The 22,724-nt window shown below is 53.3% G+C and overlaps 4 protein-coding genes across 5 annotated transcripts; all 4 read right to left on the bottom strand.

Annotated features, from left to right (window-relative positions):
* Window positions 1-10: 10 nt before the first annotated feature.
* CLDND2 (claudin domain containing 2) lies at window positions 11-2,139 on the bottom strand. The gene is made up of 5 exons (XM_042970052.1): window positions 2,075-2,139; window positions 1,166-1,347; window positions 694-831; window positions 350-469; window positions 11-125 (listed from the first exon to the last, which is right to left on the bottom strand). The coding sequence occupies exons 1-5, from the start codon at window positions 2,137-2,139 to the stop codon at window positions 52-54; spliced, it is 579 nt and encodes a 192-aa protein (XP_042825986.1). The 3' UTR covers window positions 11-51.
* A 970-nt stretch (window positions 2,140-3,109) lies between these two features.
* Window positions 3,110-4,122, bottom strand: NKG7 (natural killer cell granule protein 7). Of its 2 annotated transcripts, none has more exons than XM_042970434.1 (4): window positions 3,966-4,122; window positions 3,738-3,884; window positions 3,519-3,653; window positions 3,110-3,399 (listed from the first exon to the last, which is right to left on the bottom strand). In XM_042970434.1, the coding sequence occupies exons 1-4, from the start codon at window positions 4,120-4,122 to the stop codon at window positions 3,179-3,181; spliced, it is 660 nt and encodes a 219-aa protein (XP_042826368.1). In that variant the 3' UTR covers window positions 3,110-3,178. The 2 variants fall into 2 exon arrangements, with proteins under 2 accessions (XP_042826368.1, XP_007074276.1); XM_007074214.3 differs by having other exon boundaries at window positions 3,291-3,427.
* Window positions 4,123-10,485: 6,363 nt separating this feature from the next.
* On the bottom strand, window positions 10,486-16,319 carry LIM2 (lens intrinsic membrane protein 2). Its single transcript, XM_007074215.3, has 4 exons — window positions 16,145-16,319; window positions 11,759-11,908; window positions 11,122-11,256; window positions 10,486-10,891 (listed from the first exon to the last, which is right to left on the bottom strand). The coding sequence occupies exons 1-4, from the start codon at window positions 16,317-16,319 to the stop codon at window positions 10,830-10,832; spliced, it is 522 nt and encodes a 173-aa protein (XP_007074277.1). The 3' UTR covers window positions 10,486-10,829.
* A 675-nt stretch (window positions 16,320-16,994) lies between these two features.
* On the bottom strand, window positions 16,995-22,714 carry CE2H19orf84 (chromosome E2 C19orf84 homolog). Its single transcript, XM_007074216.3, has 3 exons — window positions 22,112-22,714; window positions 19,296-19,406; window positions 16,995-18,166 (listed from the first exon to the last, which is right to left on the bottom strand). Exons 2-3 carry the CDS (start codon window positions 19,328-19,330, stop codon window positions 17,638-17,640), a joined length of 564 nt encoding a protein of 187 aa, XP_007074278.2. The 5' UTR covers window positions 19,331-19,406; window positions 22,112-22,714; the 3' UTR covers window positions 16,995-17,637.
* Between the last annotated feature and the right edge of the window lie 10 nt (window positions 22,715-22,724).

Below are 22,724 nucleotides of genomic sequence, written 5' to 3'. Positions count from 1 at the left end.
GAGCCGCGGCGGTGAAAGCCGTTCCTTTATTCTGCCCCAGGCAGGCTGCGGTCACAAGCACACGGGGAATCCGCTGATGGCGTCCGTGCTCTGCACGATCATGTCCGCCAGCAGAAAGCAGAAGCCTGGCGGGAGAGGAGCGGAGGGCGGGTGGGGGACGGTGGGTCCTGGGGCGGATGACCGGGAGCTCCCCGGGACGGGGGTTCGGAGCTCTAAGGGCGATCCTGCCGGGTGTGCGGGAGTCGGGAGCGGAGTGTGCTGGGGAGTCCCTGGGAGGGCGACGGGGAGTCTGTGGGGAGGGGGGTGCTCAGGGCAGTCTCCTCCACCCTCTTCCCGCTGTCCAGGTTACCCGCGAGAATAGAGAAGGGTAAAGCCAGCCACCCCGAAAAATAGGACCATGAGAAGAAGACGTCGTTTTTCCACGCGTTCTTGACGGTGTAGCCTGTCAGGGCGATCAGCAGCAGCAGCCCTGGGCCCCGCGCCCTGGGTGAGCGTAGCCAGGGCGCAGAGCCGAGGCGCCCCTAGACCGCGCCCGTCGCCCAGGCCACGCCCCTCCTCCCAGCCACGCCCTCCTCTGGGTCTCCGGCCCCTCCCCTCATTCCCTTCCGAGCGCCTCCAAGTGCGAGACCCTGGGCCCCTGTCCCCCGCAACTCCCAAGCCCGCCCTATGCCTGGGGGCCCGCTACCATCTCACCGCAGAGGAAGAAGGTGCCGCTCATAGTCTGGCCCCGCGAGTCACCCTCGTGGTACAGAATCCGCAGCCCCATCACCAAACCCACGACGGCGGAGCACGCCGCCAGCACCATGCACGCGCCCGCCACCGCCAGCATGGCTGGGGGGAGCGGCCGCCTCAGCCGCGCGCCGGTGCCGCCCCGGGCCACCACCCCCACCCGCCGGTCTAGTTTGGATAGGGACTCGCAAGTTGCTTCATGAGGGGCGGTTAAGGTCCCAACAGGGGAGCAGATCCCAAAGTGGGGGTTCGTGGTAGTCTTTGTCGCGGAGGAGCAGGTGGATCTGAGACTGGAGAGGAAGGGGTGAGGGTGGGGGCGCCGCAGGATGTGCCCAGCTGTTGTGTGAGGCGAGGGGGCCAGCTGGGCTCAGTGCCGGGGTTGGGGGGGGGGGTGCTGTCTGTCCAGTGGGGGACATCTGGGCGGGCGGGGCCTCACTCTGGCAGGGGATGTTGGAGCAGATGCCGCCATTACACTCCTGCCACAGGCCACTGTGGCCCCCTGGGTAGCGGATCCAGTAGTTGGTGGCAGTAGAGAGAATCGTGAGGATTTGGGCCAAGAAGCCCAGCAAGGTGCCCCTGCTCTGAAGGCGCCGCTTCACCCCCGTGCCAGGGAGGCTGCTGCGGAGGGTCACACACGCAAGATTGGCCAACAGCCCTCCCGTCCCCAGGCCCCTGTCTCAGCTCTTTCAAGCCCTTGAGACCCACACACACATGTCCCTACATATCCCAGACTTCACCCCAGCACCCCTGTCTGGGGACCCCTCCCTCAGGCCCTTCCCAAACCCAAGACCTCCTTCTCCCCCATGTCCTACTGCTACTATTGGGCGCTTTGAGACCTTACCCACAGGGAGTCACAGCTTAAGGACCTCTCTGTCTTTCAAAGATCTCCATTCTTCAGTGGAGTGTGCCTGTAACCTGTCCAGTGCCCTCCCCCAGCCCCCATGCACACACCCACCTAAATGACTGACACCCAGCTCAGGGGGGCTTCTTAGACACAGAGTCCAGAGGTGTGGGGGAAGGGAGACTGGGTCTCTGTGAGGCAGGAGGAGTTCCAGAACCCCCTCTCCCATCAGCCACTTAAAGAGACAACCACCCACCCACACCCCCACACACACATAAACCCACATACACACAGCTTTTCTAACAAAGTGACAGCTCAGAGTCAGATGGCCATGACACGATAGACCATATCCTTCTGAAAATTCTTCCCTTGACCCCAGAAGCTCTCCAGGCCCCCAACTCTCTGGCTGTGCCCTCTCAGACCCCCATGCAGGCTCCTGTTCTTGATCTTCCCTCCACTTCCCAGGGCTGGTTTTCCTGGAATCTCCATCCTGCACCTTCTTACCCGATGAGTTTCCTCGAAGCCACGGCTCCCTCGGCCACTGATTCTCTGATAGCAACCCAAACCATCTCCAGCCCACTTCTCTGTCCCAGACCCCTGCCAACCACATCCCAACTGAGCTCAACATCTCCCACCAAAACAGGGATGACCCTACCATCCCACCCAAGTTGGTTGCACCAGAACCCTGGGCACTAACCTGGCCCCCTCCTGCCCATCACTCCACAAAGCCCTTGGATCCCTGTGTCCCGTTCCTTCTGGCCCCTGAATCTTTCTGGCCCCTTCCCTCTTTTCCGTCTCATGCCCCAGTCCCAGTCATACCCATTGCATTGCCGAGCTCCTTTGTCCTTTCTGACCTCCCTGCATATCCCAGAGGGATCTATAGGGCACCTGCAGCTGGTGCTGTCCCTCCCCGCCTCACAACCTTCTTCTAGCCCCCCATTGCTCTCAAGAGAGAGTCACTGTGGCCTTAGGGGCCTGGCTCTCACCCACCTCTCCACCCTCACACCCCAATGGCCTCTGCATTCCACATTCTGCCACAGAGCACTGTTCTCCATCCCCTGAAAACCTCCAGCCTCTCCACACCTTTGGGCCCCACTGCCCGGATGACTTTGCCTTGGCCCTCGAGAAACCCCTAAACACCCTCTCCCCAGAAAGCTCACCTCCCCCCACCACCGCCTGACGCGGCCTTTCTCCCCACCATCCCAGGCTCTGCCCTGCCATCTCAATTCCCCCACCGGACTTGCAGCCCCCAGTGGGCAAGGCCCAGGTCTCAGGTTCCCATCAGCATCCCCAGGGAGACCCAACAGAAAGGATGAACTCAGGAGAAGCCAGCTGAAGGAGTGAAAGAATGAATGAATGAATGAAATGAGCAAGGAGGACCATAGGGAAGACAGGGGTGGCAAAATCAGGGAGTAAGAAGGAAAGAGCACTAATGTGGGAAAGACAAAGGACAGGGTCTTGAGATGGAAACAGGGAGAAAGGCAAGGCCTGGAGAAGGGAGCTGACATGGGGCCACAGTGGCCCCTATACCGGCTGGTAGCAGACGGATGACAGGTAAGGGCTCTGAGTCCTTTCTGTCACCCAGCATGGAGCTGGCTTGCCCTCAGCTTATGTCATGAAGGAATTAATCCCAGAATTACCAGATCCCAGCAAATGTTTGTTGAATGGGTAAAGAAGCAAATGAAGGGGTTGGGGGAGGGCTGGGGGTAAGGGCCGGAGGGGGGGCTGCGGGGGCCTGAGGCTCCTGATGGTGTCTTCAGAGAATAGCGCCTCATCTTGCTGTTGTCGCCTCTCTCGCTCACAAGGTGTCATAGCCAGGCCGGGGGGCACTGCAATGAGCACCCAGACTCAGGCTACCTGGGGTGACAGAGAGAGGTTAACACCTGCCCCACCCTGCTCTCTCAGAGGCCCCCCAGCCGGCCTCTCCAGTTCCTGGAGCAGCAGTTACCTGCACAGAGCAAGAGAATCATCGAAACCCAGCCCAGGTAGAAGGACCAGGAGAAGAAGGACTGGATCTGGGGGTGTTGGGACTGGTTCCACCGCTCACTGGTGTAGACGACCATGGCCACCATCACGAAGATGGCTGAGGATGAAGACAGAAGAGACTGCTCAGCACCTCTGTGGGAACTCACCAGTCCCCAGTCCCCAGGTACAGCCTGGTATCTACCTGCAACAAAGGCTGTGACAGAGGAGGCAAGGGGCCCGCGGCCTGGAATGGACAGTGAGGGGATGTAGGACAGGACCATGAGGATCACCGACACCAGGCCACACAGGGCGGCCAGAATGCTGAAGCTCTGTGTCACGTGGATGTAGGCTGTGCAAGAGAGAAGATTTGGGTGCCTGCCCCTCACGCAGCCCCTCTCCCCCCCCACCAAAAGAGACTGCCATCCCTTACCTGCCACCGTATTGTGAAACCCCTCTGGCCAGAGGCCCGAGTGAAGTGAAAAGTTAGGCCCCATGGCCACGAACCAGAAATCCGTGCTCAGAGCGATCAGGATAGACACCAGGCCCAGGCAGCCAGTGAATAAGGCCAAGGACCGACAGAGCTCCATGGAGATGAGCAGTTGGGTGTCTGGGGCCTGGGAGATGAAGAAGCTGGTGATCGTGGGTCCTCTGAGCTCCAGAAAGAGAAGCCTTTAAGCCTTTGAAACCAGGCTGGTGTGGTCTCCTGCACTTCCCGGTAGTTGACTCTCGCAGTAAGCCCTCCCTTCCTGGTTACCCTGACAATGCCCTCCCCCCCAAGGAGATTCAAGTCCCCTCATAGTGTGTGGTGGAGAGTGTCATCTCATCAGTGGTTTGAGGGGTGGTTCAGAACTTGCCTGTCTGTTTTAGGTTCTGTACCTCCCACCTTTAGAGCCCTTAACATCAGAGGATGCTTCCTGGAAGAGGTGTGAGAGGCTTGGGGGCCTCAAGGTGGGAGGTGGCAAGTGAGGCCAGGGTGTGAGTTAAATGGGGGATGTGGCCAGAGGGGACAGTTGAGGGTTGTGTCATGCTTTCCTGTGGGTTCTGCAACCTTCCATCCTGGAAGAGAGGGGCCCCGACTTTGGCGTCTCTGCAGAAAGAGGGGGCCGGAGGCCAAGATACTTGGGGCTGAGGGGGCAAAAGGTCTGGAGGGCTGGACTCAGGTCTCGAGGAAGAGGCAGGCAGGCAGGGGCTCAGATTCCTGGATCGATGGCTTGGAGCTTATACCCAAGGCAAGCAGAGGGTGGAGAATCACAATTCTAAAAGTTTGTGGGGAGGAAGACATGCCCACATCCTTATCTGGTAAGAAGAGTTCACACACAGCTCTGCTTTGAGCAGGGCCTCCAGTCCAGTGGCCTTCATCAGGGTGCCTGAGTGGCAGGGGCAGGGGCACAGGACCCTCCCACCCTCCAAGAGCAAGCCCCCTCCGCCCATACCAATACCAGGTCCTAGGTAATGCCTCACAGATGAGCAAGTGTCAGGTGAAGGTGTGGCAGCCCAGGTAGAAGGCTCAGGCACACTTGACCTCTATGAACCGGGGAATGGCCTAGAAGAGGACCTCTGTCATGAAGATGACTTTGAGCCAGCAGCCCCACAACATAGTGACTCAAGAGCCCAGGTCCTCTTCCATTATCGGAGACTCCAGTTTGCAAACCCCCATCCTTCACCCAGACCCTCACCACTGAGATAGCTGGCCACTCCTGAGAACATGCTCAGAAGGGCAGGCTCCCAGAGAGAGATTCAGATCATAAGCAGCAGGGCGCCGACACAAAAATGGCGGTGGATGTAGCTCTAGCGGAGAGCAACAGACAGGCTTCAGGAAGTCTGGGCCGTGGAGGTGTGACGAAGGAGGTGTCAGATCACAGAGCCCATCTGCAGTCTCTACCCCATTTCAAACCCAACCCCATCCTTAACTCCATCCTTATTCTCCAACCCAACCCTATTCTCATTCCCAAACCTGACCCCAACTCAACCCAATCCATAACTTCATCCCTAATCCCAAACCCAGCCCCATTTATAACCCAGCTCTACCCAGCTCTAACAAACTCAACTCCACCTCAATTCCTAAACCAGACCCCACTTTCATCACCAACACCAACGCTAAGGTCAGTCCCATCCCCAAGCACAAGCACAACCTACTCCTTAACCCTGTCCTGCCACCTGACCTAACCTCCATCCTCTTACTCACAAACCCAGCTCCAAACTCAACCCCAACCCCATCTCCAAACCCAAGCTCAACCCCCAACTCAAACCCATCCTCATCTTGAGACTTAACCTTATCCTCACTCCCATCCCCATGCCGGATCATATTTCTGGCCCCACGCCCCTCTTCCTCCTACTCCACCCCAAGTCCTATAAATCCTACCTCAATCCCACTCATTTTCATTTACATTCCACCTCCAGTCTCAAGCCTTTAACCCTGGTTCATCTCTTTTTTTTTTTTAAGTTTATTGATTTAATGTCTAACCCAACTTGGGGCTCAAACTCACGTTCTCAAGATCAAGAGTCACATGCTCTCCCAACTGAACCAACCAGACACCCCTCCTGCTTCATCTCCCTGAGTCCCACCCTCACCATGGCACATGCACACACAGGCACAGGCACGCGCGTGTGCACACACACGTGGCCACACCAGGCTCCAACAGGCTTCTGCAGTTGTTGGCATCAAAGGCTGTCTTTGGGCCCAGGTTCTTGGTGCCCTCCAGCACATGCCCCTCAAGCCAATAAGGACAGACTACAGCCTCCAGGAGAGCCTGAATCAGCTGACGTGACGTTGAAAATGGAATTGCCCTCCAGAACCTCCATCCTTTTTCTTGACAAGATGTGTGTGTTGAAGCTTTTCCCAAGACCTCAGGTCCCTGGCTCCCCGACACTGTCCCAGTGTTTGGTCTCCTTGGGTCTCTACCAGTCTTGCCCAAGTGCCACCAGTGTTTCCAGGTCACCCCAGTCCCTTCTAACTTTCTCCAGCCTCTCCCAGCCCCAGGGAATTCCTTCTGAGGCTCCATCCTGCAGAAACTCTGCCCAGTCCTCAGGCCCACCTGGATCACCTAGACACCTGGTCTTTCTATTCTATTGGTCCTGTCTTCAGAGCTGAGGTCCTCCAATCCCAAGCCTCCACCCTCAGTCTGGGACGCTATTCCCACACCCCTAGCCCAATTATTATCTCCCAGGACCACCTTTACTTGGCGTGATCCAAAGTGTCTCTCCTTCCACCACTTTCCACACATGCTCAGACGTCAAGAACTCCAAGGCAGGAACGAGGCCTGATTAATTTGGGGGCCCCCAGGGCCCAGCAAAGGGCCTGGCCCATAGGAGGCTTCTGGAGATAATCCAACCAGTGCCTCTTATAGGTCAGGCAGTATGCCAGGCTCCGGGGAAACACTGGTGTAGAAGGCACATGAGACCCTCACTCTCACTGAACCTACACTGTAGTAAAGAAGTGAATGCTGTTTATAAACGGTTATTATGGAAGATGCCCTCATTTCTACTGAGGCCTACTCTATTAATAATATTTAATGCAGTCTATTATGATGATAAAAAGGTACTAAGTCTGTTAGTCTCCTTGCCGAGTAGAATCTAGCTTAATGTATCCACTCTGATGTAAAAAATAAAGAATGTTAGATGGAAACTGTCAGCTAAAAATAGTGAGCTGAAGGGCTCCTGGCTGGCTCAGTCCGAAGGGCATGCAACTCTTGATCTTGGGGTTACAAGTTCAAGCCCCACACCGTAGGTAGAGATTACTTTAAAAAATAAAAAATAAAGAAATAAAAAATACAAATCTTGGCACACTTGGGTGGCTCAGTTGGTTAAGTGTCTGACTCTTCATTTCACTCAGGTCATGATTTCACGGGTTCATGAGATCTAGCCCTATGTCTGGCTCTGCATTGATGGCATGGAGCCAGCTTGGGATTCTCTCTCTCTCTCTCTCTCTCTCTCTCTCTCTCTCTCTCTCAAAATAAGTAAACTTTAAAAAAAAGTAATAAAAATATCTGCTACCAGGGGCGCCTGGGGGGGGGTGCTCAGTCAGTTGAGCGTCTGACTTCAGCTCAGGTCATGATCTTACAGTTTGTGGGTTCAAGCCCCACATGGGGCTCTGTGCTGACAGCTCAGAGCCTGGAGCCTGCTTCGGATTCTGTGTCTCCCTCTCTCTCTGCCCCTCCCCTGCTCGTGCTCTGTCTCTCTCATTCTCAAAAATAAATAAATTTTAAAAATTAAAAAAAAAAATACCTGCTACCATATGTAAAGGAGGCAATACATGTGTTGTGTATATTATCCATGGAAAAGTAATGCTTTCCAGTTGTGTAGCCTATAATTTACAAATGGGTTATGTGCTCTTTCCCTTTATTTTATTATTTTTTTAATATTTATTTTGAGAAAAGAGAGAGTGAGCGCTCACATGCACACAAGCAGGGAAGGGGCAGAGGGGGAGAGAGAGAGAGAGAGAGAGAGAGAGAGAGAGAGAGAGAGAGAGAATCCCAAATAGGTTCCATGCTGTCAGTGTAGTGAAGGAAGGAGGATTAAGTCAAAGAGGTGGCAGGGTCTGGAACATGTGGCACCTTGTATGACCTTGATCGGCTAGCTGTTCATCTGAACTGGGAGCCACCTGGGCGGGGGGTGGGGGTGGGGTCGGGAGGCGATTGAGAGGATAACGTGATTTGAATCATGCTTTCACAAAAATCCCTCTAAATGCTGTGTAGAGGGGCAACTGGGTGGCTCAGTCAGTTAGGCATCCGGCCCTTGATTTCAGCTCAGGCCATGATCTCAAGGTTTGTGAGCTCGAGACCCACATCGGGCTTCATACTGTCAATGCAGAGTCTGCTTGGGATTCTCTCTCCCTCTCTCTCTGCCCCCACCCTGCTTGCATGCTCTCTCTCTTGCTCTCTCTCTCCCTTTCAAAATAAATAAACTGAAAAAAAAAATTTTTTTTAATGCTGCGTAGAGAAAGGACCACAGTGGACAGGCCATGGGTAGGGGCACTGATAGAGCTGTTTGAGGGACTGTGGCCCTAAGCCAGGTGAGGCCAGATCAGCAGGGCGACTGGATGAGCAAGGAGTCAAATTCTGGACACGCTTTTAAGGTACAGCCAAGGCTACCTGCTGACGAATCAGACATGGGGTGTGGGACGAAACAAAGCATCTGAGAATGATCCCAACATTCTTGGCTGGAAGAGATGGATGACAATGGAGCAAGATGGGGAGGCCGTTAGGGACGCGGGAGAGACCAGGATATGTGAGATTCCAGATCTGCGATGCCTCTTCCTTTCAAGTGGATATTAGAGAGGAGTCTGGAGTTACAACATCATTAGTATTGCCAGAAAAAAAAAAAAAAAAAAACACCTATAAATATGACTACTGGCATAAGCCTCAGTAAATGTGTCCACTTAAATAGGCCTCAATAAATTATTATTAGAGATGGCCTCAATTGCCATTATTATCAGAGCAAGCCTCTATAAATACGGTACTATTGTTATTTGTGGAGGGCCCAATAAATATTTCCAAGGAGTAAGCCTCTATTAACATGACAGTTTGAGCATAGGCTCTAATTAATATTCTTATCATTAGTACCGGCCTTGCTAAAGAGTCTTATTATTTTATGATAGATATCCGTAAATCTCATGGCAATAGGCATCAGCTTCTTGAATGAGGTAATGAGTGAATGAATGAGAAGATCAAGGTCATGAATGGTGTGTGAACAGGCAGGTGCAGGAGGGGGTACCGATCGGAGATGGGGTGTTTCCACTGGAGGGACCCACACGGGGAGGGGAGGGGAGGGGCGTCTAGGAGAGCTCCGTGGAGACGGTGTGAGCGGACAGCGAGGTGGTTTTTCTGTACAGATCTTTTCATTTATCCTGTTTTCGCACCGCTTTGCTAATTCATAATAAGAAACGTGTACATAGTTGGTCTTCGTCCCGTTCCTGGCACAAAGCTCCTAAAAGCCTTGGAATTTCATAGGTGAGGAGAGCCTTGAAGGTGTATTTGTTACGCTAATGAGGCGACTCACAGAAAGCACCGGAGGGTAGGGGCAGGTTGTGAGGGGAACCAACCACGTGACTAGATGGTTGGAAGTTTCAGCCCCTGCTCCCAACCTGGGGAGGGAGGGGCTGGAGACTGAGAATCACCAGTGGTCAGTGATGACGCCTGTGCAATGAAGTCGCCAGAAAAACCCGAGAGGACTGGGTTCAGAGGGCGTCTAGGTCGGTGATCGCATGGATAATGGGGAGGGTGGCCCCCTGGAGAGCATGCCCTTTCCCCACACCTTGCCCTGTGCATGCCTTCTGTCTGGCTGTCCCTGAGTTATACCCTCTGATAGTAAACTGGTGATCTGGTAAGTAAAATGTCTCTCTGAGTTCTGTGAGCCGCTCTGGCAAATTAACCAAACCCCAGGATAGTGGGGGGAAACTCCACTCTACTGCTGGTCGACCAGAAGCCTGGGTGACCCCCTGCACTTGTGACAGCATGAGGCAGGGCCAGGGGGCTGGTCTGTAGGACTGAGCCCTTCACCTGAGGGATCTGATGCTACCTCCACCAGACAGTGTCAGAAGTGAGTTACTTGGCGATGTGGGATAAAAAGCTTCAGACGCGCCCGGGGCTCAGTCGTTTAAGTGTCCAACTTCAGCTCAGGTCACGATCTTGCGGTTTGTGGGTTCAAGCCCCGCATTGGGCTCTGTGCTGTCAGCGTGGAGCCTGCTTCAGATGCTCTGTCTCCCTCTCTCTCTCTCTGCCCCTTCCCAGTTTGTGCGCACGCTCTGTCTCTCTAAATAAACATTAAACACACACACACACACACACACACACACACACACAGCAGAATTGCTGTCAGAATTGGCCCCGACACATCAGTTTCCTAGAAGTTGAAGGGTAGTTAACACCTGGGTGGGGACTGTGTGGCTGATGTCTGTCCCTGTCCCCACACAAACTCAGTGGGTTAGGCCGCAGTAGTACAATTACCCCCACCCCATCCACCGCTCACACCTGTCACCACCCCAACCCCTCAGGAACCACACGTCAGTCGTTTCACATCAGTTTTATTAGACTCTCAAAAAGTCGCTCTAATGGAGATTCCATTTCTCTAACACCCCCCATCATGGGCTGGACCTCGGGTCTTCTCAACTGCCTCCCACCAGGCCCCACTCTTCCTCCTTCCCCCTTGGGATGCAGAAATCAGAGGCCCCCCCACCCAGAGTCCAGGACTGGGCCCCCTCCTGCCCACAAGGAACCAGGATTGTAGCCTCTAGACCCTCCCCCTCTTTTTCAGCGGCCCTATTTTCACTTCCAGATGAAGTCGGGGTACATTGGGCTCAGCGGGGAGCAGACAGGCGCCGACATTCGTGCATCCGGTAGGCACACATGTAGAAAATCCCTGTGTCAGAAGAGATCCCAGTTGACCCCCCAAGTCCTTCTAGGCTGGGCTCCCAACCCAAGACCCCAACACAGCACTCTCTTCCTCCCTGCGTGTCTGCAGACCGGCAGTCTGCCTTCTGGCTCCGTGCTGTGCTGGGAGGCCCGTGCGGGACACCCCATCATCTCGCTCTCTAGAGTGCCGCCCACTCTGCCACGGATACTGACCTTGCCACCCCCAAGCCCCCTTACCTGCGAAGAAGGTCATGAGCAAGGCCACCCAGCCCAGGATGTAAGACCAGGAAAAACGCCAGTCCCCGAAGCGGCGACCGAGGAAGCTGACAGTGACTCCAGTGTAAATGGCCAAGGCCAACAGGACAAAAAAGGCTAGGGAGAGAAGGTGGGGGGAGGGGGGAGGGAAAAGGGGTGGGGTAGGGTTTGCAGGGGAGGGTGGGAATGAGATTGAGGAAGGGGGAGGGCCGGGTGGGGGTGGGGAAGGAAAAAGGTAAGTATGCCAGGGGAGTAGGGTTGGGACGAGGATGGGCCGGGGCTGTGCTGTGCAATAAAGAATTTGCCTGGGCTGGTCTGGGGCTCTGGTTCCTGGAAGGGAGACGCTAAATCCTTGGAACTTTCTGGGTAATAGGAGTGTCTTTGTTCTTGCTGAGCCTTTCCGGTCAACACGAAATTATGTTGATGAGCTGAGATGACCCTAGGTAGGAACTGGTCACCAGAAAGACCAGGAGTTGGGGTTGGGGCCGGGGTGGGACTAGGATGGGCATGGAACCCCGGATGAGAGTGGAGTTCAGGACGGAACAGGCAGGAAGTGGGAGTGGGTGGGAGTGGGGAAGGGGACGGCGGGGGTGGGGAGGGTGAAGGGGGGGCCACTCACTGGAGGCGAAAAATAGGATGCCCGCGGAGAAGGGCCGGGAGAGGCGTGTGAAGGCGGGCTGCTGAGCAAAGGCCAGGATACCCATGATGATGCCCGAGGTGGCGCACAGGGACGACAGGATCATGAAGGCCCGGGTGGCATTCCAGTAAGCTGTGGTAGCACCAGAAGGTCACTCCCCTGCCACCCCCGCCTTCAGCGGTGAACGGGGCTGCCTCTGAGGCCTGAAGGCCTTGCCTCTCTCCACATCCCTGACCCAGCTCATCCTGTACCTCTTTGCAAACAAACACTGTCCTCTTCACCTGGCAAACTCCCATTGGTCCTCCACAGCCCAGCTCCCAAATCCCCTCTAGGAAGCACCCTTTCAGCCCTCGGGCAACATCCTTCCCCGCTCCAGGCTGTTTCCCCTTCCAGCACGATGGTTCCCTGAGGATAGGATTCTATATCACAAATACCCCCAGCACAAAGTTCACTGGGTGGATGAATGAACGTACAAGAACGAATGAAAGCCACTCCCCTCCTGATGATCACTTCCTGTCCTCCCTCCTATCGCTCTCTTTCATTTCCTTAACACCACTTGCCCCTATCTGAAAGTGGCCTGTTTAGGGGCACCGGGTGGCTCAGTCAGTTGAGCGTCCCACTCTTGGTTTCAGCTCAGGTCATGACCTCACGGTTCGTGGGTTCAAGTCCTGCATGAGTGTCTGTACTGACCTTGGGGAGTCTGCTTGGGAATCTCTGTCTGCCCCTCCCCCTCCTCCCTCCCTCCCTCCCTCTCTCTCTCTCTCTCAAATAAATAAACTTTAAAGAAAAAGAAAATGGTCTATTTATTTTTATTTTGTTAACATTTATTTATAATTGAGAGACAGAGAGAGACAGAGCACGAGCAGAAAGAGGGGGAGACACAGAATCTGAAGCAGGCTTCAGGCTCCGAGCTGTCGGCACAGAGCCCGACGCGGGGCTCGAACTCACGAACCGCGAGACCACGACCTGAGCCAAAGTCGGACGCCCAACCGACTGAGCCACCCAGATGCCCCTGTCTATTTATTCTTTAACTTGTTTATATCTGTGTCTCCCTGCTGGTTTCTCAGTTACCTGAGGACAAAGGTCTTGCTTTCTCATTCACCGCAACACCCCTCGCACCCGCTGAACGAATGAATGTGGGGCACTGAGCACTATTCTTCTTTGGTGACTGGCTCTGCGCTGGCCCTTTAGGACATGCCCTGGCAATAACAGTTATGATCTCATTCTCCACTTAGCAACTGCCAAGTGCGTGCCGGGCATGCATTCCATGCATGAGTCTATTGGTTCCCTCCCTAAGCTGGACGTTCTATTTTTATCCCCATTTCTCAGGTGAAGGAACCAAGGCTCGGAGGTACAGCGACGTGCCCAGAGTCCCATAATTAGCAGTAGGACTGGCCTTGAAACCCAGGCACCAAAGCCCTTGCTCTTAACTGCTTGCCTCTTCTGTCTCTGGGAGCACGGAAAACACCTGTGCTCCCGGGGCAGAGCTTGGATCCCGCCATCGAAAAGTACAAAGTCCGGGTCTTTGCAGAATGCAGTCTTTTTGTCTTGTGCCAACGCCACCAAGAAAAACGGCTGGCTGTTTCTCCATGGATGCTGTGTGGGGTCCATTCGGGTCTCTCCCCAAACCCCCAAATTCATGTGTTGAACCTCTAACCGCCCCCAGAATATGACCTTATTTGGAAATAGGGTCATTGCAGGTGTAATTAATGAAGATGAGGTCATACCGGAGTAGAGTGGATTCCTAATGCAAAATGACTTGTAGCCTCTTAAAATGGGGAGGTTTGGAGGAAGACAGACATGCAGGGGGCACCGTGTGAAGGTGAGGGCAGAGATCCGGATGATGCATGGACACGCCAAGGAATGCCAAAGACTGCCAGGTGACCAGCAAAAGCCGGGAGAGAGAGGCAGGCAACAGATTCTCCCTCACAGCCTCGGAAGGACCCGCTTCTACTGACACCTTGATATTAGACTTCCAGCCTCTAGAGCCGTGAGACAGTATATTTCTGTTGTTTAAGCCACTCAATCTGTGGTCCTTTGTAATGGCAGCCCCAGGAAGTTACAGATGCCGCTGGGTATTTTAAAGTCCGGGGGCACCTGGGTGGCGCGGTCCGTGAAGGGTCAGATCATGATCTCACGGTTCCTGGGTTCGAGCCCCGCACGGGGCTCTATGCTGAGAGCTTGAAGAGTCTGCTTGGGATTCTCTGTCTCCGTCTCGCTCTCCGCCCCGCCCCCGCTCACGTGCTATCTCTCATTCTTTCAAAAATAAGTAAATAAACTTTTGTTTTATAATTAAAATAAAAGCCTGGAGGACTGGGGGCGCCCAAATCTCCAAATTTTTAAATCCTGGCAGACGCGGGGACGCCTGGGTGGCTCAGTCGGTTAACCCGCTCAAGTCATGAGTTCAGCCCCGCCCCCGGCTCTGTGCTGACAGCTCAGAGCTTGGAACCTGCTTCGGATTCTGTGTCTCCCTCTCTCTCTGCCCCTCCCCTGCTCGCTCTCTACGTGTGTGTGTGTGTGTGTGTGTGTGTGTGTGTGTGTCAAAAATAAATACTCAAAAACAATGTTTTTTAAGTTTAAAAAAAAAAAAAATCCTGGCAGACGCTTCAGAAACCTTCAAACCGCCACACACGTCTGTGGCTGGGTTTGGCCCCTTGCAAGCTCGTGTCCCCTGCTCTGATTTTGGCGAGCCAGTTACAGTTGATGTGCAAGTCGAGCCAGCTGCTTGGACAGCTCCCTGGCAATCAGTCAGGGTGAGGGACGTCCCTGAGGATTTCGACGTTGGTCAGATGAAGCTGCACCGATCTATCGATCTATCGATGTGATCCGTCGTGCCTCCCTCTCCCCCACCCCCAACACAGATAAGATGGGGGGGGGGTGGTGGCTGTCCCCGGGGCTTTCCCAGGCTGAAGCAGGAGAAATGGTAGACATGTGATGAAGGAGACCGCCAGGAATGAAAGGGGCGCGTGAAGTCAGGAGGCAGACCGGGCTCTGGAGCCTGAGGCCGGGGCAAATCTTTCCCCTGCTTCCTGCTTCAGTTTACCCTTCCTGCAAAATGGGCCTCCGGCTGCCTCCCCTAGGCAGGTTCAGTGAGCCCGGGTGGCTGAAATCCGGGTGGAAGGGCTCAGGAGGGTTGTCTCCTCCTCCCAAGCCCCGTAAAGAGAATGGTTGGTTTTCTGAGGGCGCATCTCATGTCTTCTTTGCAGAAGTGTCACCCTCAGTGTTGTTGGGAGACCAAAGGGCATTAATCCATGTCAAGCATTTAGAACAGCGTGTAGGACACAACAACATTCAATAAATACCGGCCATTGTTACTACTACCACTAGTATTTGGTACTTATAAAATATGTAACATTATATATTATTAATTTGTTAATATATAATGCATGTTATACAATATATATTATGTAAAGTAGCATACAATACATGCGAGCATCTCTCTCCAAATACATTTGTATACGTGCATGGATGTACATATATTTTGTATACATATATATGGAGAGAGAAAATAGAGATATATAGTATATCATATAACATTATTTTGTATATATAATATATATGATTATAATATAGCTTTCAAGAACCCTAGGCTGGAAGAGCTTTTCTTATCCCCATTTTTGCAATATATATTATAATATGCACATATACACGCACATATATACATATGCATGTACTTAGAGGCATATATATTACATAGCCTGGCACACAGTAGGCATTAAAAACTACCATCCAGTACTTAGCAAATTTAGGGTCCATATTGCTTCTGTATCCCATAGCACCTAACCTAGTTCTTTTTTTTTTTTTTAACAATGAACGCTTTATTTTTTTTTAACGTATATTTATTTTTGAAAGAGAGAGAGAGAGAGAGCAGGGGAGAGGCAGAGAAAGAGGGAGAAAGAGAATCCCAAGCAGGCTCTGTGCTGTCAGTGCAGAGCCTGACTCAGGGCTCGAACTGACGAACCGTGAGTTCATGACCTGAGCCCAAATCAAGTGTCGGATACTCAACCGGCTGAGCCACCCAGGCGCTCCCCTAACCTGGTTCTTGATACACAGTAGATACTTAGAAAATGCTGTTCTGACAACCTCAGCCCCAAGTGCTGTACCTGACATCTATTTCGTGCCGGGAAATGCCACCTCTCTATTTAACTTCTCGTACATCTCCTAACTGTACTAGAAGAAAATACTGAAATCCCAATTCTGCCCCTTCCATGCTGAGTGATCTTTGGCTGGTCCCTTTCCCTCTCTGAACCACACAGTTCTCCACCTGCAAATCAGGTGGGGAGGTTCTGCCCTGTGGGGGGCTCTGCCCCCTGTCCCGAGAGGGCCTGTGACCCCAGGCACGGCCTCGACCCGGCCCCGGAGCCTTACCGATGCTCTCTGTCTGCAGGTAGCACTTGTTGCCCAGACAGTACCGCCACAGGCCCTGGTGGGCGAAGGACCCGGACAGCCGGTACTGCATCCAGTGATCTGTCGCTGTGGCCACCACCAGGAGGATGGTCCCCACCCAGGCACAGAAGAGGCCGCCACCCATGAAGCTGTACATGGTGATCTATGGAGAAGGCGAGAGGTGGGGTCAGGACCTGGACTCCTGTGTCCTGGCAGAGGAAGGGACTGGGGGCCTGGACTCCCAGATCCCAGGTGACCAGGGGGCTAGGGGCTGGGACAACAGTTCCCTGGGAGAGGAAGGAGCTGGGGGCTGGGCCCTTGGGTCCCGGGAGGAAGGGCTGGAGGCCTGGACTCCCAGATCCCAAGTGAGGAGGGGGCTACGGACTGGGACCCCACGAGGCCCCTGGGAGAGGAAGGAGCTGGAGGATGGACCCCTAGATCTTGGGGGAGGAGGGGTCTACAGGTCTGATGCCTGGTCCCTACCTGAGTGGCAGAGCCTGTGACAAGCCTTCTGTCTGCCTCGGCCCTTCTGTGCAGACTGAGCCGAGCCAGGTTGATGGCTTCTCTGCTGCCTGGGTCCCCCAAATCCCTTAAGCCTCCCCACACAATGGCCCCGTGGCCCAGAAGCTTCCAGCAGCTAGAAGTGCAGTGGTGGCAGAGGCCCCAAATAGAATTCGCTGAAACAGGGATCCAGGCCCTCCCTCCCCGCGGCCCTGGCCACCCTGGCCTCTCTCTGTGACCCTCCCCACGACCTAACCCCTTTCACAGGCCTTGCTCACAGCACCCGCTGGGTTAGTCTGAGCTGCGTAAGCACACACACAGAGACACAAGATATGGGGCAAGTCTTCCATTTATTTTTCAACCAGGCTCCCCACACCGAAGGGCAGGAAAAGGGGTGGGAGGTTGCAGGTCTGTTGGGCCAATGGGGTTCTCTGCCGGTGGGTCACAGGGCGTGTCACGGTTGGGGCTGGGAAACAGGACGGGATGGGGCTGGCTGGGGTCCAGGGTGGACTGGACTAGGGCTCAAGTGTAGGACACAGTTGAGGGTTGGGTTGGGCCTGAGGTGGGTAGAGAAGCTGGGAGCAAGGGTGCAGATGGGGACAGAAATGGCAATGAGTGGGATTGGGAAGGTGGTATTGAGAGTGGGGACCGGAAAGGGCTTGCAGGGGAAGGTGGGGATGGGAGGGACTGAGGTTGTCACTGTAGATGGGGTTGGAATGGGGGGTGGGGAGCTGGGGATGGCTTGGGGCACGGGGGCGAGGCTCAGGGTTTTCTCTGGTGTGGGATCCTAGGTCGGGTCCATGTTTCATGGGGTGACTGGCAGGAGGCTATGGTTTTGGGGGAAAAGAGATGGGAGCACGATGTTTCTTGGGGCATCTCTGCCATAGCTGAGGTCACCCTGGGGCTCCAGGAAAACCCTCCTGGTGACCCTGAGGGGCCCTCTCAGGAGTTTGGGGAGCTGGACCCTCAGGGTCCTAGTATTCTGAGTCCCAGTTTTCTGCTGCAGCAGCTGGCATGTCCTGGGGTGTCTCCCGACCTCCAGCTTCCGTCTTCCCATCCTGGGCAGGCAGCCTTGGTGGTGAGGCTGGCATCACTGGGGGAGTCTTGGGGCCAGCCCCAGACCCCCCCCGCCAGCCCTTCTCCAGCTGTTCCACCCTTCTGGGTCCCCATCGCGGCTGGCCCTGGCCCCGGCCTGGCCTGCGTCGGACGTCCCAGCCCCCACGTCCCCTGGATGGCCTCGTGGCGGTGCCTGGCTGGGAGCAGCATGCCTGTGAGTTGCAGGGGCAGGAGGGCAAGGACTGTTGAAGGGTGTAGGCCCCCAGCAGGGCACTGTGCAGGAGGTAGGAGAGGGCGTCCAGACGGATGGGGACGGTGACAGAGGCCAAGCTCTCAGGGAGCCCCAGGTGGGCTGGATCTGGGGTCCCCAGGGGAAAAGGTGGCAAGGCTGGGAATGGCCCAGAGGGCCACGGCTCAGGCCCAGGTGATGGCAGGGACGGGTTGTTCCTAGAACGACAAGAGGACAGGTCAGCAGATCTCGGCATCTCTCTACGTCCTTCCTACTGTGGTCCCGCACTTCTCCTGGGAGTCCACTGAGCTGGGCATCCACCTGTGACCTCCTTATCCCCTTCTCTCCATTTCTCTCCCCCTCCCCCCTCCTTTTATTTATTTTTTTATTTAGTTTATTTATTTATTTTTGAGAGAGGAGGAGGATCTCAAGCAGGCTCCACACTGTCAGCACAGAGCCCGACGTGGGGCTCGAATTCACTAAACTGAGATCATGACCTGAGCTGAAATGGAGTCAGACGCTTACCCGACTGAGGCACCCAGGTGCCCTCTTTCTATCTCTGTCTCATTCTGTCTTCCCGTCTCTCTTTACAGACAGACAGACAGACAGCTCTACCAGAACATAAGCATCAGACAGAACCCAGCTCCAGGCTGCCTCGCTCATGGTGTGTTTCTGGGCTAATCATTTCCTTGTGCTGAACCTTAATTTTTTCACACCAAAAGATGGCCTCGCATAGTGGCAAAGGTGTATATTAAAGACCTGGGTCAGGGGCGCCTGGGTGGCGCAGTCGGTTAAGCGTCTGACTTCAGCCAGGTCACGATCTCGCGGTCCGTGAGTTCGATCCCTGCGTCAGGCTCTGGGCTGATGGCTCTGGGCTGATGGCTCTGGGCTGATGGCTCTGGGCTGATGGCTCGGAGCCTGGAGCCTGCTTCCGATTCTGTGTCTCCCTCTCTCTCTGCCCCTCCCCCGTTCATGCTCTGTCTCTCTCTGTCCCAAAAATAAATAAAAAACGTTGAAAAAAAAAATTTTTTTAAAAGACCTGGGTCTGACGATTATTATCACTATTTCTTCAGCCCTGTGACTGTTCCTGACATCACCGATTTCTTCTCATTCCTTCTTGAAATTTCTCCCTGTTCCACAAATATCTGTGTCCCTATCCCTAAGTAGCTCACTCAAATCTGACCACAAGATCTCCAAGATTCTGTTTCTAACAACTGATGACACTGGAAAAAAAAATTTTTTTTCCTGATAGTCTCTCTGAGTCTGTCCACTCTGTCTCTGATTTTCTCTGTTCCCTTCCCTCTCTGGTCTCTGTTCTCCCCGTGGGAAGGGCCTCGTGTCTCTTACCCTTCGGGCCCAGTCCCTTCCTCCTGCTGTTCCATCTTTGCAGAGATCTCCCGAGTTTCTTCTAGCACCTTCGCCTGAATGTCTTCAGGGCCCTGAGAGGCGGAGAGAGGTCTGGAAGAAAGTGGGAGGGACTTTGTTCAAAGTGGGGCGTGGCCTTCGGGGCGTGCGGAGCCGCGGGAAAGGGCGCTGGGGTCTCAGGACCTAATTTCTCAACACCACGTATCTGGGGTCGCAGCTCTCTACCTCCTGAGTCCCAAGAGTACAGCCCCTGAGCTTCTTCCACCCCCAGACCCAGGAGTCCAAGCCCCCAGCCCCTCCTCCCTCAGACCCAGGAGTCCAGTCCCCCAGCCCCCTCCTCTCAGACCCAGGAGTCAGGGCATTAGCCCCCTCCTCTCTTTCCACCTGCATTTCTGGCCGTTTCCTCAGGGGGCCCATGGTTCTTTAGGACTAAAGGGGCATTTAGATAGGGAATTCTGGACATCTGGACATTCCTCAGGGTAGAGGGGATCGTCAATGGGCTGGAGTCGAGAGCTGGATTCCACCCAGGCCCTGTCTCTGACTGACTTTGTGACCTTCAGTCCTTCTAGACTCTGTGCTTCCGTTTCTCCATCTGAGAAATGGGGCGAATATTACCTTCCAGGTTCTTGTGAGGTTTAAAGATACGACTTGTGTAAAATAGTCAACACAGAGTCTAGACTAATTTGTTTCAACAAATGAGAGTTACTTATCATTATTGCTGCGAGTGTTGGTAGTATTTTATTGGGAAACAATAGTCATTCTTAATCTCTTCACTTAAGAAGTATGTATTAAAAAAATAAATATGTATTCAGTGCCTACTGTATGCTAGGCCCCATACTGGGCTTTGGGGGTGTAGCCCCGGGACAAAATAGACTCAGCCCATATTCTTAAGAGAGAACAAGAGGGACAAGACACAAGTATACATTTCCTAGAATAAGTTCTGTGGGGGCACCTGGATGGCACAGTCGGTTAAGCATCCAGCTCTTGGTTTCAGCTCAGGATACGATCTCACTGCAGGTTCAAACCCCGTGTCGGGCTCCACGCTGATAGTTCAGAGCCTGTTCAGGATTCTCTCTCTCTCTCCTCTCTCTGCCCCTTTCTCACTCTCTCTCTATGTCAGAAATAAATTAAACATTAAAAAATTTTTTAAGTTTATTTCTGAGAGAGAGAGAGAGAGAGAGAGAACATGAGTGGGGGAGGGGCAGAGAGAGAGAAAGAGAGACAGAGGATCCGAAGCAGGTTCTGTGCTGTCAGAGCAGGAGGCTTGAATTCACCAACCCTGAGATTATAACCTGAGCCAAAGTCAGATGCTTAACAAACTGAGCCATACAGGCACACCTAAAAAAAAATGTTTTTAAAAGAATAAGGACTGTGAAAGTGTGAAGACAGGGCAAGGGGACAGAGAAGCACAGGGGGCAGTGAGTTTAGTTGACTAAGATGGTCAGGGAAGGCTACTGTGGAAGGAGCCGGAAGACGTTGGTGTTGAGTATTCCTGGTGGAGAGAACAGGAAGTGCAAAGGTCTGAGGGTGGAAGGAGCACAGCGTTTGCAGCACTGGGAAGGACAGAGCTTGGAGGGGGTGAGGGATAGGTCTCTTTGCTTTTAAATACAATTTTTCTTTTGGAATACTTTTATTTAAAATTTGTTTAATGTTTATCTATTTTTGAGAGAGACACAGAGCATGATCCCGGGAGGAGCAGAGGGCGAAGGAGACACAGAATCCGGAGCAGGCTCCAGACTCCAAGCTGTCATTACACGGGGCCCCGACTCATGAACTTCGAGATCATGACCTGAGCCAAAGTCATGTGCTTCACCGACTGAGCCACCCAGGGGCCCCTGGAATACTTTTATATTTACAGAAAAATTATAAAGATAATAAGGAGAGCTCCCATACAGTCCTCACCCAGCTTTGCTTACTCTGTATCTTCTTCCATTGTCGTGGAACATTCATTGCAACTAAGAAACTGACATGACTGTTAACCATACTCCAGACTTACTGGATTTTACCAGTTCCCACACTAATGTCCTCTATTTTCTGTTCTAGAACTGGTGCAGGATACCATTTACCAGACTCGTCTGTGGTACAGCAGCTTCTCGTCTTTGCTGGCTTTTCACAACCTTGACCATTTTGAGGAATACTAGTTAGTTATTTTATACAGTAGAGGTCTCTTTTAATTAGTAATTCTAACTCATTTAATCCTCACTTCACAGGTGATCAGACCTTGCCTCAAGGGGTCTAAGTAAGTTACTCAAGGTCACAGGGCTAGTCAGTGGCACAAGTGAGATCTGAACTCCACAGCCTGGCTCATATCTGTGCTGTTGATGGGAGACACGAGCAGGAGCCAGATTATGTAGGACCTGGTAGGCTGCAGTGGAGACACTGGATTTTTTTTTTTTCTTAGAACATTGAGATGACTTTGAACATTTGTAAGCAGAAGTGTGACATAATTTGATTTATGTTTTAAGAAAAGCACAGTGTCAGCGGTTTGGAGAATAGGCTGTGGTGAACGCCAAGAGTGGTTGCAGGAAGCCCAGGGAAATTGCCACTATCCTCCAGGCAAGGGGTGGCAGTGACTTGTAGGGAGGGGAGTGGGAATGGGAAGATGTGAAGGGATTTAGAAGGTATTTTGTTAGAACCTGTAGCAAGCAGGGCTGCTGGGGGTGATAAGTTAATGAGGAATCGAGGATAATGCAAAGTTTTCAGCCAGACCAGTGAATATGATTTTTTCTTTTCTTTTCGTTTCTTTCTTTTTCTTTTCTTTTCTTTTTTTTTTAACCAGAAGATTCACGACATCCCACCTTAAGGAAGGGAAAGCCCAGATACGAGCTTTCACTTTTTGCCCTTCTCTCCAATCCAGGTCCTGTGCTGGATGATGCTGATGGCTCGGAGGTATCACCGGTCCTTGAAGGGCTGACTTGAGGAGTGGGGGACAGGCACAGAGATGGACGACGGTAACATTCCAGGGCGATCAGAGCCGGGACACTGGAACAGGCCAGTGAGAGCCCCAAGCCCAGGAGGGAAGGGAATGCTGCCTGGGGGCAAAGGGGTGACGTGAGGGAAGGGGGTCAGGAAAACTTTGCTGCCTGCCAGCAAGGGGCAGCGTTGGTTGGTTGGTTGGTTTCGTTTTTGGTTTTTTGTGTGTTTTGTTTTGTTTAGGGGAGGTGGCCTTTGGGCTAGGTCTAGAGTGAGAAGAAATGGTGTGAGCAAAGGCCAGGTGGCTGGACCGAAAAGATTTTATCATTGAAGCCAAGACTTTCTCAGCGAGTGTGATTAGGATTCGGGTCTCATCCTTTGGTTATGTCGTATCCCAAAGAGGCGTGGCTATTTTGTCGAGACACAGGGCTTGGAAATGAAGGTTCGAATCCCCGCTCCGCTACTTACAAGTCCGTGACCTAAAGCAAACTGCTTAAA

Source organism: Panthera tigris, chromosome E2 (genome assembly GCF_018350195.1).
Source record: "Panthera tigris isolate Pti1 chromosome E2, P.tigris_Pti1_mat1.1, whole genome shotgun sequence".
NCBI lineage: Eukaryota > Metazoa > Chordata > Mammalia > Carnivora > Felidae > Panthera > Panthera tigris.
Note: the sequence above shows the minus strand (reverse complement) of the source record. Positions and strands in the feature narration are given on the sequence as shown.

Bases quoted from the DNA above. Each gene is read 5' to 3' on its own strand.
- LIM2 (XM_007074215.3), bottom strand. From the start codon at position 16,319: ATGTACAGCTTCATGGGTGGCGGCCTCTTCTGTGCCTGGGTGGGGACC. The intron at 11,257-11,758 runs GTGAGTGGCCCC...TTCTCTCCCTAG, and splicing joins CATCCTATTTTTCGCCTCCA to CCTTTTTTGTCCTGTTGGCC. The intron at 10,892-11,121 runs GTAAGGGGGCTT...CTTCTGACACAG, and splicing joins GCTCATGACCTTCTTCGCAG to GGATTTTCTACATGTGTGCC.
- CLDND2 (XM_042970052.1), bottom strand. From the start codon at position 2,139: ATGGTTTGGGTTGCTATCAGAGAATCAGTGGCCGAGGGAGCCGTGGCT. The intron at 1,348-2,074 runs GTAAGAAGGTGC...GACCCTCCGCAG, and splicing joins GCTTCGAGGAAACTCATCGG to CAGCCTCCCTGGCACGGGGG. The intron at 470-693 runs GTGAGATGGTAG...CGCGGGGCCCAG, and splicing joins CGGCACCTTCTTCCTCTGCG to GGCTGCTGCTGCTGATCGCC.
- CE2H19orf84 (XM_007074216.3), bottom strand. From the start codon at position 19,330: ATGGAACAGCAGGAGGAAGGGACTGGGCCCGAAGG. The intron at 18,167-19,295 runs GTAAGAGACACG...TTGTCGTTCTAG, and splicing joins GAAGGGACTGGGCCCGAAGG to GAACAACCCGTCCCTGCCAT.
- NKG7 (XM_042970434.1), bottom strand. From the start codon at position 4,122: ATGGAGCTCTGTCGGTCCTTGGCCTTATTCACTGGCTGCCTGGGCCTG. The intron at 3,885-3,965 runs GTAAGGGATGGC...TCTCTTGCACAG, and splicing joins GTTTCACAATACGGTGGCAG to CCTACATCCACGTGACACAG. The intron at 3,400-3,518 runs GTAACTGCTGCT...TGCTCATTGCAG, and splicing joins GATTCTCTTGCTCTGTGCAG to TGCCCCCCGGCCTGGCTATG.